Raw genomic sequence first — 13,421 nt, 5'->3', positions numbered from 1 at the left:
TATTTGCACACATGGTTTATTTATTTTCATAAAAAGTATGTTCTTCTCACACACATCTCCACCACATTGTAAAAAAAAAATTCTAAACTGACTTGTTCCTTTCACTTCAGTGGTTTAATGTCAAACAGCAACTTTTATAACAGAAATGATGCCACATTTCTAAAAATACAGCAGATGCTGAAGACAACAACAGTAAAGAAAAAACAAGCCAACAGATAAATCCAACAGCATGAACACAAGGGCATGTCTCAAGAGAGAATGATATATGGCACAGAGGAAAAAAAAGAGTCTTTTGCAAGAGAGCATAAACGCAGCCAACACAACACTTGTTGGTGAGGAATTGAATTCAAGCAAGCCTTCCAAACAATGACTTGAGTACAAGTATATAGACTGACATGCTGCATACCCAGACACACGAACAAACATGTACACACACACGGATATGAGAAACAAACAGAATAAATGCCTCTAACTGTGCCACTCTACAATCATAAATATTATCCACAATACCAATTTGCAGGAAAACACTGCACATTCAGCTTAGAAACAACAGCTGTTGCACTCGAGCAGATCTTTAGTGAGACAAGTGCAACAAAAGTGTAAACTCGACCTTGCATACTTCCATGCTTGCAACCAAAATTGCACACAGGATGAGCCACTCATGGCTCAAGTTAACTGCTGCTAGCACATACAAATGACTGTCCATAAAAAAGGCAACAGCAAAGTCAACGATAACAACAAAACTGGTTACATCCAGTTGGCAGTTGTGGTTGCATGTGTAAATGCCAAACACGCAGGTGGGAAGAAAAAAAAAAAAAAGATTCAAAACTAAGTTTCAAGACTGCCTATACATAAGTTCTAGTAACAACTGAGACTTAATAGAGAGAGCATGCACAAGTTCTTCAACTTAAACAACTAACAAAAAATGTGCTAGCTATAAAAACAATATAACCTGATGTCGCATGGAAACAATGTTGGCTTCAGTTTGATGTTGACCTACTGCAAACCATCACAATTCATGCTTGTAACCGGAAATGATTGTGCATTCCGTGCACATGATTTTGTGCTCGAATTTCCTTCTTCAATGGTCCTTATCCATGACCTTTTCCAGTTGGCTTGTGATGGAACGAAAAGATGGTCTTGCATCTGGTTTCTGAAAAAAAAAAAAAGAAAGTCTATATATAAATATAAGGTGCAGATTTAAAATGAGAGAAAGACAAACTTATGATGAGAACACATAGGTGCAAATGTGCATTACTAGAGAGGACTTGCCAATAAGCTTTGCTGTCATCTTTCCTGTTCAATTTCCTATTATATCTATGGAAACTTTCTCGACCTGCGAGAACAATTTTGAACTAGCACAATGTAGAAGTTTTGGCTTTAGAAAAGTTCTGGTTGTGGTCATTGCAACTGAAGAGGTGAATAGAACCGAAATAACTTTCATTAAGTAAATAAAAAATTATGCAAATCCAATGCACATGTTGGAATCTATGTGAAGCAATTAGCAATAACAATAAAGATTGATGTTGCAATAGCTTGAAAGTTATACTTATAGGTATTGCAATTAACTATGGCAATAAAATTCAATCTGCACTCGATTATGCATTAAGAAGCTTTAGCTTGGGAGTTCCTATCTAAATACATAGGAATGCAGAAATATTTTTTCTCGGCAACCAATGCACCAACTTTGATACGGTTTGTTGCATTTAAGAAGGAAAACTTAAAGGGGCCCTGAACAACTTTTTATAGAAGTGGAGAAAGGCTACTTCAGAAATACTTTGCCACAGAAAGTGCTTCAATGGGTTTGGCAGAAGTGCAGTTATTGGCAATCAAACAAGGCCTCCCGTTCCTTATTCAAAGCCTTGCACTGCGAAAGCTACAGCGCAGTGAGCGGGTCCACAACGCTCCACCTTCTAGATGTCACCGTGACACGGAGTTCAAATTTCATTTTGGATGTTAATGTAGGCACCACAACTTCCACCTTTGGTGTTTACAACATGCTAGACATAAGCCAAATGCAGTTGTCCTCAGCGAGCCGCAGTGTGCTTAGCCAGTGGACTCGCGGCGGCCGCGGTATCTACACACGTAGCCGACCGCAGCTTGATGTCGGCTATCGGCCAATAGCAGCCGTCTAAGGGAATAGTGTGGCCGATAACGAAATAGTGCGCCTGGAAAAGAGTGAGGACAGGGCCTTCTGCTGAAAAGAGAGCATTTGAGGGAAAGGGAACTTCGCGATCCACTTGTGAGCTCCACAAACTGCATACGACAGCAAAACTTGGCCGAGATGTTCACAGCAGCACATGCTACCCGCAGACTATGTTAATTCACCAAGCTTGAGGGATGGTTCAGCGCCCCTTTAAATTGTACTAACTGCAAGAAGCTTATTTCTTATTTAGGTAGTCAACCTTTTAACCAAAATTCCTGAATATCGAAAAGTTTCAAAAATCTGGTTTTAAGTTTTCAACAGCGTAACTCGGCAACAAAAACCGATATCACAAATTTGTAACTGCACCCAATAATGAATCTTAAGTGGGCTAAAACTGCTGTATTATATACTAGTACTATCAAATGTACCACTAAATTGAGAGTAGAACTTTACCAAAATACCCACAAACATTGTAACGATTTCACATAGCTGTACAATCATATATAAAGTTTGTGCGCATGAGATGTTCCAACAGATGCAGTTTGCAAAACTGTGACACCTGTTTTTAGTGTGGAGCTAGAGATTTGTAAACTTCGTGGTACCATTTTTTTCAAGCTGACTGATTTTTAGCAATTTAAAAAAAAATTCAGGAGCCTAATCAGAATGCTGCTTCCTACAGTCACCAGAATTGAACTTTCTCTCTAAAGTGCAACAATTATATTTCACTCAAATCAGTCCAGTGGTTGTCTCATGAAAGCATTTCTGCATTTTACATATACAGTAACCTCTCAGTTGTACGAACGTCGGTTTATTGAATATTTCAGAATAATGACCTTTTTAAAAATCCCCGGCAGTTTTCTTATAGATTCTATGCAAAAATGTTTCACTTAAACTAATTTCGTAACAGTCAATATTTCAGTTTAACGAACTCGCTCAGAGGACCAAGGTTTATTTTTACGATCAGAAGCGATGCCACCCCTCATCAAACCGCTGCTCCAGCAGCAATGTAACGTCGCTGGCGCTACAGCGCCCCTGGGGTAAAGCAGCGGCGCGGAAAACGAACAGCAACGAGGCATGGCCTCCGAGATCACCCGCACAAAACGCGCAAGCATGTGATCACGGAGGCCATGAACAAAGTAACATTGCTGGCGCTTACAACGCCGCCAGAGCAAAGCGGCAATCTGTCACACCACAAACCACGTGGTGTTTTTTTCTGACCGGCTAGTCGTCTCTTTCTTTTGAAGAAGAGGCGAAGAAGACGAAGAAGAGACGAAGAAGAGACAAAGAAGAGGCAACCGCCGAGCCAGTTTCAAGCCTTATAACTCTAGCTGAAGTTGTAGGCAACATTGGAAAGTTGAGAGACTGTGTCTCAACAGCAAGCTGTGCCAGAAGAAGTGTACAAAAACATTGACTCTTTGGAAAGTTTTGTTGCTTCATGTGCTTTAAAAGTACAAGTGCAGAAGAAGATTACAGATTTTTTTTCTAAGTGAGAAAGGCAGCATTATAACTGTTATGAACTTTGTACTTGTTGATATGTACAAATTCAATTTCACACATTTCTAACACTATGGATGCCATGTCTTTTGCTCCATGAATTGCACTTCAAACTTTTGACTCTGTATGCCATGTCTTATGTTGGTCTAGTGAATATTCAGTTTAGTGAACTTTCAGTTAAGTGAACTATTTCCTTTAGTCCCTTGAAGTTCACTCAAGTGAGAGCTCACTGTATTTGAATTGGAAAATCCGAGTTGGCCCCAAGCTAAAGCATCCTCTTAAGCCAGTGTGCTAGCTAGGACCACAGCAGAAAAGTGGGAAGCTGATGGGCATGCATCCTGACCGCACCTTTTCCCAGCAGGACCGCATGACCTGGTACACATCAGAAGGACATGCGGGAGGCCTCGCTAGCCGCTGGCCATGCTGCACCTGCTCCACCACTTCTGCATTGGCCGCCCGGCCGTAAGGGATCTTGCCACACGTGAACACTTCCCACATGAGCACACCTGCAGACACATTTCATTGCAGTGCACACAGCTTTATCACATCATGGTGGAAGACATGCACTTCCAGCTAAACATCAATATAATGAACTCAGATATTACAAATTACTGGATATAACGCCAATGTAAATATTAAGTCTGCCTCCAATCCACCCCGTGGAAGTGGATGTAGAGCAAAGCAGCTGCCGATGTTAAAGCACAACCAACATTAGACAAGTACCGCCACCCCAACTTACGTTAGACGACATTAGACAGGCACCAACACCACATGCGATGCACGTCACGCACACACGCACATGTGCGAAAGTGCAGCGTACATCCTCATCTAGGCTCTCTGCCAAGCACAAGTGCCCTATAGAGCTAACTCAATTTTAAACAGTAAATTGCTTCAGAAAATTAGTGAAGTATGACTTACACACAATATGCAGACATGATGGCTTCGGATTGCAATTTGAATATATGAGAAAACGTAATTCTGTTATGCGGAAGCTTTTCCACCTGCCGTTTGAGGTCTGTGAGTGGCCGCGGCTGCTAGGCAGCGGTACTGTTTTTGCATGAGCACGAGCCCATGCAAAATCCTGACCAACCAGAGGCCAACAGCTTCGGTGTAAAACTTAGTTGGTAACGGGTTATTTCAGCAAGTATTCTTCTGCCATAATGAAACACCAAATGCAAAGTCGGAGACATTATCAGTTGCAGGCAAGAGAATATTTGTTCACTCACAGATCAAGATATGTATCCTAGTATTAGCACAAATGCCAAATACTCAGCAAGAGCAACTTGAAACAACACAGTCTAGACAAACATGCATGCTTTGGCCAGTGGCTTGGCTTGACTGGCCTACAGCCAGCAAGCCAATGTGACGATCTTGTGTGATCACAGACTGCATGGTTGCACATTAAAGATGGTGTGAAGAGTGCATGTTAATTCAGCATAATTTGCATGCCACGCATTGGCATGGCAAAAGTGCCGACAGGAAGTCAGAATCAGCAGAAGACTGCTGCCCTCTTGGAGGCATCACGCTTGCATTTTTCTTTCCCACAGACCTAAGTACAAATGTTTTTTTTCCAATATATCAGTTTTTATGCTTTTTAATGAATATAGAATATAATAAAACCATTTTCAGTTCGCACGCTACTTCGTTATAATGAGGTTGGACTGCATCATAGCTTACTGTCTACACGAGTCTCTATAGCAACAAAAATCCAAAACTATCACAAGATGGCAAATCTTCTCCTGTAAACAATACCCACCATATGCCCATACATCGGACTTGCTACTGAAGCGAGTGTAGCCCAATACTTCCGGCGGAGCCCACTTGATGGGAAACTTCGCTCCTCCAGAGCTAGTGTACTCGTCATCGATGACATATCTGTAACACCACAAGAAGACAAAGGAAATACAGCAAATGTTTTAGGCATGTGATAAACTACAGGCTGTAGGTATAGAATACAGCAGTTGCATAAACACAACTTTTATCTGCAGGTGTGGCACTCATTTCAGTGACTACATATCTGCCATTATTTAATCTTATTTTTTATTTACAATACTGTAAGGCCTTATGACCTATTAAAGGGTGGCAATCACACAAGCACAACCAAGACCAATTAAAAGAAATACAATTCAAGGTTATGTTCAAAGGATGTTGAACAGTCGGCATCAGTGGGAACTCCTGAAGGCAGGTTATTCCAATGAGTTATGGTTTGTATAAAGAAAAAGTATTTGAACACAAAATATCTGAGTATCTTTGCTGGCGACTTTTCACACACATAAAAACAGTACCACAGATTCACACAATAAGGGCGATAGGGAGGGCTTTCTCATGCATAAACTGCATGCTGAGAAACAGCGTTTAGTTATAGAGTTGTCCCCATTTATATTGATCCCAGATATAACGACCTATGGTTATAACGGCCGGCCACATTTCAGCGCATGTACAATTTTCCAATTCTGCCTATCGAAACTACTTCCTCATGTAACGAATGTTCTTTTTAAATTGCTGTACTGTTATGACGAACACTTCGAACTTGGTCAAGGTAAAAAGAAGGCACACACGAAGTACCAAAGCCCGAAAGTCCGAGCAGAGTGGATGCACAGCAGTGGGCACCACACTCCAGTCCAACCGCGAGAATGATACGGCCTTCAAGGTGAGCAAGCGAGTGACTGCCACGCACTGACTTCAAAAACCACAAAGAAGGTCACTCGCTTTCAAGGCATGCCTCCAGGAAGGAGGCGTACCTCAAAAACAGCAGGGCGCAGGGTGTGCCCTGGTGCATGTGCCAGTGTGATATAGGATGCCACGAGGGCGCCACTCTCGCTCTTGCACAATTACCTGTGCAGCACCACTTGCATTACACACATTTCAACGATTTGGAATGACCATCTATGTCCTTCCACCACGGGAACAATGGCTGCTCAAGCATTCCTGTCGATATTCACGCGGCCTGAGTCATGAAAAGCACTGCACCACAATGCCACATTTCGTTCTTTAGATGGAAGTTTCTAATGGAAACTTGCGGCTAGGTGCGGGAATGCACCGGAAACAAAACTGACACTGAAAATCTAGTTTTCAGACCACAGTGCTGCTTAATTGTAACTGCTAATGCCAGCTTCAGTGCGGTTTATTCCTGAGGACATCTAAGGGTGAGTCCCTATATAACAAACTACCACCGAATCCACTTACAACAATATTCAAGTGCCACGAAAATTCCATTGTTATAACCAATAATTGTTATAACTGGGTTGCATGAAAAAATCAAAATAGGAGGATGCCAGAGACGTTGCAAGAAAACTATAATGGTGGGGGGGCACTGGCCTCCCCACCATTATAGTTTTCTTGCAACCACCATTGCAATCTTGCAACCCACCATCTTCCTCCATCCGGCTGGTGATTGTGTTCACTAGTTTAACTGCTTGCGCTCCTATCACGTGTAACAAGGCGCGGCTGTCAGCGCTAAAGAACGGCACTGCTGTAACAACTGCAAAGAGGGGTCACAGGCGGCAAGCGATATGCGAGCTCCGCCGAGGCATCGCTTTGGTGGCTCAGAAAGGGGCCTTTTAAAAACTGCGAGACAGCTGCTGCGGCAGCCTGTCAGCTTGAGAAATCCAGGAGAAATGCTGAGGTGAGATCGCCAGAAGCATCTCGTCACATACTTCTCACTGGCTTGCACGAGAAAACCCCATGTCCGTCAGCCTTGCTTGCTTTACGCAAAGCTTGCCGACATCCTTTTCCAAGGCATCCAGGGGCCCCACATAGTGCAGCGGAAGGTTCCTCGTAAAAACTAAGCCCCGGAGGGACTGAATCATCTGCTGGACCTCCTGTGAGGACAACATTGAGGCAGCCTGCCCTACAGCGTCATCGCTGCCATTGTCGCTGTCGCTATCCGATGCAAGCACTTTCGCGGCACTCGCCTCATTGGTCAGAAGCACTTAGCACTTAGTTGCCAAATCTATAGCCGTGTGCCTTCTTTTCATCAGCAATATTGTGCATTGCCGACAACATAGGTACCGACAACATAGGTGCCAACTACAGCGGGGGCTCCGGGCTGGTAGGCTGCCGGATCCTCGGTACGCAGTGACTGCTTGTGCTTGGCTGCACAAGCCTGTTCTTGCACCGGGGCAGAAGCATCGGGACGCGTAGACGAGCTCGTTGCCAGTTCTGCTCGCGGCGTTGCTGATCAAAAGGTGCCTGCTCCTCAGGAGTACGTATGACGCTGGCCTACCCATTTCGGAGCCAGAGAGAAACAGCTGCGCGCCCTCTTGGCTGCGAAGGAGAGCAACGGCGTCACTACAGGTGCAGCCAATCGTGCGCCTCTCTTGAGCTTTGTTTTTGTGTGTGCATTCACATGGGGTTGCGCCGAAGTTTTTGGCGTAGAGACAACAAACGGACAGACAGACGAATCGGCTAGCCATATACAGCTTCGCTGTAGAGCATCATGATCGAGCTAGTGTCATATCTCCTGTGCCTCAGCCGAAGTAACACGTCGCGTATGGTGTTAGTTGGAAACAAGCTGCGATAGCTGTTGTCTTAGTGTAGATACAGTGCACAGATGGTTCATTTCTTTTTTTTTTTTCCACAGAGCCTATCACCACAAAAGCAAACTGACAATGTCAGTGCAAATGTTTAAAGGCACATTTTGTTTCGTCCCAGTCGCCATGTCTTTCTCTAATAAGCAGAAGGTAAAAATGATCCTTGCCTTGGGAGCTACAAACGAGAACAAGAGGAAGGCCCCAACTATGTACAGTCATGAAGTGTGGCGGTAGACCTAACGCATTGACTACCATCCAAAATGTTGAAAATCTATGACAAAACGGCAGCTTCAAGAAATAAAGGCGGAAGACTCCATCTGTGACTCCCAGCCTACACATGGATGTTCTAGCATTTATGGCCTCAAACCCTCACGCTAGCGTGCGTGACGTGGCCGCCCACGTACCAATTTCCAAGTCATCAGTTCGGAGGATTCCAACTAACGGCCTTTCACCCGTACCACCTTAACCAGCATCAATGCTTGGGAGATAGGGACCTGTAGAATCGTTTAGATTTCTTGAACTTGGCCCTCAAAAAAGCCATTGAGTCACCGGACTTTTTGAGCAACATCATGTGCCCACATGAAGGCAATTTTCACAGAAATGCCTAGGTAAACTTGCATAATGCACAGTATTGGAGTGACAACAATGCACACTGGGTAAGTCACCATAGGCACCAGTACAAGTGGTCGTTCAATGTGGGATGTGGAATTCACGCGGCTGCTATAATTTAGTCCTATCTTCTTCGATCACACACAGGCTTGACATCGTTAAGTGGACGAAATCCTTGAAGGAATGGTGGATTAGCTTATCAGTGATAACGCGCTGTCACGTCTTTCACTTCTTTGGTATCAGCAAGATGGAGCCCCAGCACACAGCAGCAGCCAAGCACAAAACTGGCTGGATGCAACTTTTCATGCGCAATAGACTGGAAGGTACGGGCCTGTAAATTGGCTGGCTAGGTAACCTGACGTCTCTCCACTCGATTTCTTCCTTTGGGCTTATGTGAAAGATCATGCTTACATGATCGAGACGAACGTCAGATCAGCTCAAGACAAGTATAATGGATGTCTGCCATAGAATTAGAGCGTCGGTCAACACGAAAGACACTGAAGATGTGATAAAGCGGATGTGATTGCATCATGATGGCGTCGTGAGATGTGATTGCGTCGCTGCAAAAGGAGACCTATTCGAACACATCCTCTAGGCAGCAGCTGGTGTTCAACAGAGCTTCCGAATTCATAGATAATAAAGGCACACTGAATTCTGATGGTCTTTCTTTTTTGTGCTGACATCCTGATTGCCAGTTCGATTCATTTAGAAGTGGTATATTTACTTTCTTGAAAGCTTTGGTTCTGCCTTTTCTATACACTTTGGTCGCTTGCTGGTCTGTTTATTTCGCTTTTATTTTTTGACATGAACCTGTTTTTGCAGCACGTATACACTGTCATGAAAAATTAAATGGTCACTTTAATTTGGCTTTGGTCCGAAGCAAGTTTCTGGTGCGAAACATAGCTACGGGCGCACTCTGTCGATGCGGTGCGAGCAAAGCTGGCGATTTTGAAACATGCTATGCCTATTGCATTGCTTTTCATATTTCGTGCATTACCAGAGCAGCACTTCGGCCATGTTATCAAGGGCTTTTGTTATCAATGTGATCAGTCGGCCTTGAGAGATGATAAGTGTGATGTAGAGAGGAAGGAATAGATGCAAAGCTGCGAAACCTGCGGTTGGAGCTCTTTCCTTACGAGGTGATGCGCTGTCTCTACAAGTTTGTGACAGGCAACGCAGTTGCTTCCAATCAGCTTATTTGAGGGCACTGCTTTATGATGCGGGGGGGAGTGCAGTGACCTGGTATTTTTCATATTTTACGAGGTTTGTTTGCAGGTCGGAAAAAATTGCATACAATTAGTACGTCACTGAAAACACAGCAGTTAGATGTAATTTGTGGCTGCCTACAAATGCTTCATTGCCACTTTGATAATTAGGATAGTACTTCTCGAATGAGATAATGAATTGCATTTGTCAAATTAAATTTCAGAAACGAAAGAATTACTGGCGGCCACTCCATTGTACTGGCAACAATAAACACTAGGTTTTCTTCTGGTAATGCAGCTGCTCTTTTTTTTTAAGTCTTGGTGCATGAGAGTTGAGGCACCCCGTATAATTCACTCAGTAACCGAAATGAGGCCAAGCCAGATTCACACGAAATCAGGATCAACAGCAGTCATGCGCAGGAGTGCTTAAACTCAGACTCACAGAAAAATACAGAGAGAGAGAGAGAGAGAGAGGCTGCGGTTCCGCTGGAAAGGCGAAGCAGTATTAGTGACAGCGAAGTATACGACAATTACACGAAGGAAGATTACATCACCAAGAGATTCCAGATTCTTGGTGGTGGGAGAGGACTCAAGCTGTGAAATTGAACCGTCTCCTATTATGAGGTCTTGTAAATTCTCATATAAGGCTGTGACTTCAGTGAACAATTCTTTGAGGTCAACAAAATCTCTTAAAGTACAAGAAATGCATAAATCTATATATACATATGGTTCGGAAAGCCAGTCGAGCCCTAGCCCCCACCCCCAGAAAAAATATGAAAACTTTCTGCCTATGGCCAACAATCAGTGTGCAGATCAGCCACCCTCCGCTTCGCCGGCGAGTCAAACGAGGCTGAGAAACCAAGTGGCTAGGAACGACTTTAACGCAACAAACAAAGATGAACACGAGTGGCTTAAGCTGTTTGCAGAGCAGCTGAATGAGGAGCCAGCGAACAATCTGGGAGTAGGGAACAGCCTGAGTTGGCGCGGTCCATTCATGTTTAAGAGGGTGGCACGGCATAGAGCTGTGGGTGCAGCCCATTCGTTTTCAGAGGGCTGGAAGGGCGACAAAAGAGAGGCGCACGGAAAAGGCTGGAAAATGGGTGCGCAGCAGCTGTTGGGGCAGCGGGCCATCATGCAGCAGCTCGAATTTCACCTTTTCTTTTTTCTTTTGAAGGATTTCGCATTTCATTACCTTTTGGCATGGGCACTTCATCGTTACAACTGATAATGCGACATGGGGCATTGTAGTAAGCAGTTTATTTCACCATGGAAAACATACAAAAGTTGACAGTGCAGCAGCTTTTCGTTGTTATAACTGATATAGTGTCAAAACCAGTATTGTTATAAGTGGGTTTGACTGTACTGATATAACGACCACTTTCTGCAAAACTATAGCACACCATCCTGGTGTGCTATGAAGACACGGGTGTGAAAATATGTCGCATACCCCAGAATACACACTCCTTCAACTAAATAGTCACATAATTTCACGCTCAAAACGTGTTCTGCTGAAAGCACAACGATTGTTTGGGAAGCACCAAGAAGAGTGAAATAAATCTACAAATGTCACTGAACTACCAATTCATTTTACAGATGAAGTGTGATATGGCTCAGGCGCACTGAATCACACCACAAACAGGCAGCCTGCAGCATCCTTAGGCATGGCAGAGCTGGGTACCAATTAGCAGTGACATGCTCAGTACGCAGAATGTATCACCAGTTCAGTCTGTCACACTAGTCCGCATTCAACAGAAACACTTGTCCTTGGCTTTGAGGTCTTCTGGGTATATTAGCTGGCATAATTTTCGTTCATCACAAGGTAGCTCTTCTTCCAGAGTTTGTTTACAGGGTGGAGAATTGGATGATCAGTAATTACCTTGCCAACCCAAAATCAGCCACCTTCACCACATAGTTCTCGCCAACAAGGCAGTTCCGTGCAGCCAGGTCCCGATGAATGTAGTTGTGCAGCTCAAGGTAGGCCATGCCGCTAGCCACTTGCAAGCATATGTCAAGCAGCAGCACAGGGCCTTTCTCGCTCAAGGCACGCTCGTGACGACGCAGGAACTGTAACAAGGAGCCTGCGATTGCAGTCAAAACAGGGAGTAAGTGAGTGAAAAATACAAGAGCCAACAACGAAACAAAGCAATTGATCACAGAATGTTAAAAAAACCTTATAGCTGAATGACGAGTGCTAAAGCAACATTGCTTATCACACATCTGAGCTGGCGCTTTATTGCCAAGCCTCCTAAACAAGTTATGAATGTGATGTAGGAAGGATGCTTTGTGAGTCTTCCAAGGCTTGATCTATCAAAAATCAAAATGACTTGGCTGAGATCAATTGCTAAGCAAGGACACAGTGGAACATGTGCTCACACATGTGTAACACTTAGCTGGGAGAAGGCAAGAAATAAGACCTCACTTTACATCCATGCTGGCCAGCCCCTACATAAGGGTATGTAAGATAATACAGACTTTTTTAATATTTCTATTTTTTATATAGCGACTGAAGTTTTTTCTTGTTTTTTTCCAGAACATGGCGTACATACTTGTGTAAGGGCCGCATTTTTCTTTCACAATTTCGACGAGGTGTGCCCCTTAGAAAGGACCGAAGCAAATGGTTCGGTCGCTACAAGATGGCTGCTACTAGGTGGCTCTAGATACTATATATGCCCCTACTAGATGGCTCTCATTTCTACTAGTGGCACGTGGAAGTACGCAGCACGTGAACATTCGCTGATGTGTACGTGCGGCACTGGGGCACCAAACGCGACTGCTTCTTCACTGGAAACTTCTTCACCAAGTTTAGGGCTGCCAAGTTGGGGATGCGGCTCCCATACGGGTGTGGCCCATACACAATTCTATATGGTATTTCCTTCTTGTAGTTCACACAAAATGACAGATATGCTTGATGTAAAAAAACAGAAACAACGTTGATGTGCCATAAATATTAGTAACTAAATTTTTACTACAGTCGCCAAAACACTAAGTGGCCGCATTAAGTGGTTGAATCAGTCACTTCAGCTGTCAAATGCCTACCACTCAAACCACAAATTACTGAGGTTATCTAACAGTTGCAACTGCTAGCCACCAGTAGTTTGGCGTTTGAGGTCCACATATGACCATGTTACAAATATTTTGTCAAGCATGACATGAAAAGTGTAAATATTGATTTTTTTTTTATGATTATAAAAGGCCCCCAGTTTGATGCACCAGGGAGAACATACCAACTATGTATTGCTTAAGTGGGGAGGCAGGCCCCTTTTTCTCTCATATATGTGAGAAGAAAAACCAAGGGACACAATTTTTGTTAATCATGACCATATGAAGCCAACAGACAGTCAAGCCAAAGGAAAGCATCAGAGAAATCAGCTGTTTTTGAAATTGCAATTTAAAACATAACAAAGAAAAGGGAAATGAAAGTGGACGACAAGATAA

General features: G+C 43.7%; 1 protein-coding gene across 3 annotated transcripts in view; it reads right to left on the bottom strand.

Annotated features, from left to right (window-relative positions):
* Btk (tyrosine-protein kinase Btk29A) overlaps positions 1–13,421 on the bottom strand; it is a 29,390-nt gene continuing 15,969 nt past the window's right edge. For all 3 annotated transcript variants that reach the window (XM_065441745.2, XM_065441747.2, XM_065441746.1), the window contains exons 15-18: positions 11,863–12,064; positions 5,397–5,515; positions 3,989–4,146; positions 1–1,153 (exon numbers count right to left, since the gene is read on the bottom strand). In XM_065441745.2, the coding sequence (XP_065297817.1) occupies positions 1,082–1,153; positions 3,989–4,146; positions 5,397–5,515; positions 11,863–12,064 (551 nt within the window). In that variant the 3' untranslated portion in view covers positions 1–1,081. The remainder of the gene's footprint in view (positions 1,154–3,988; positions 4,147–5,396; positions 5,516–11,862; positions 12,065–13,421) is intronic.

Source organism: Dermacentor albipictus, chromosome 3 (assembly GCF_038994185.2).
Source record: "Dermacentor albipictus isolate Rhodes 1998 colony chromosome 3, USDA_Dalb.pri_finalv2, whole genome shotgun sequence".
NCBI classification, from domain to species: Eukaryota; Metazoa; Arthropoda; class Arachnida; order Ixodida; family Ixodidae; genus Dermacentor; species Dermacentor albipictus.
This window is presented reverse-complemented; position numbering and strand designations above follow the sequence as displayed.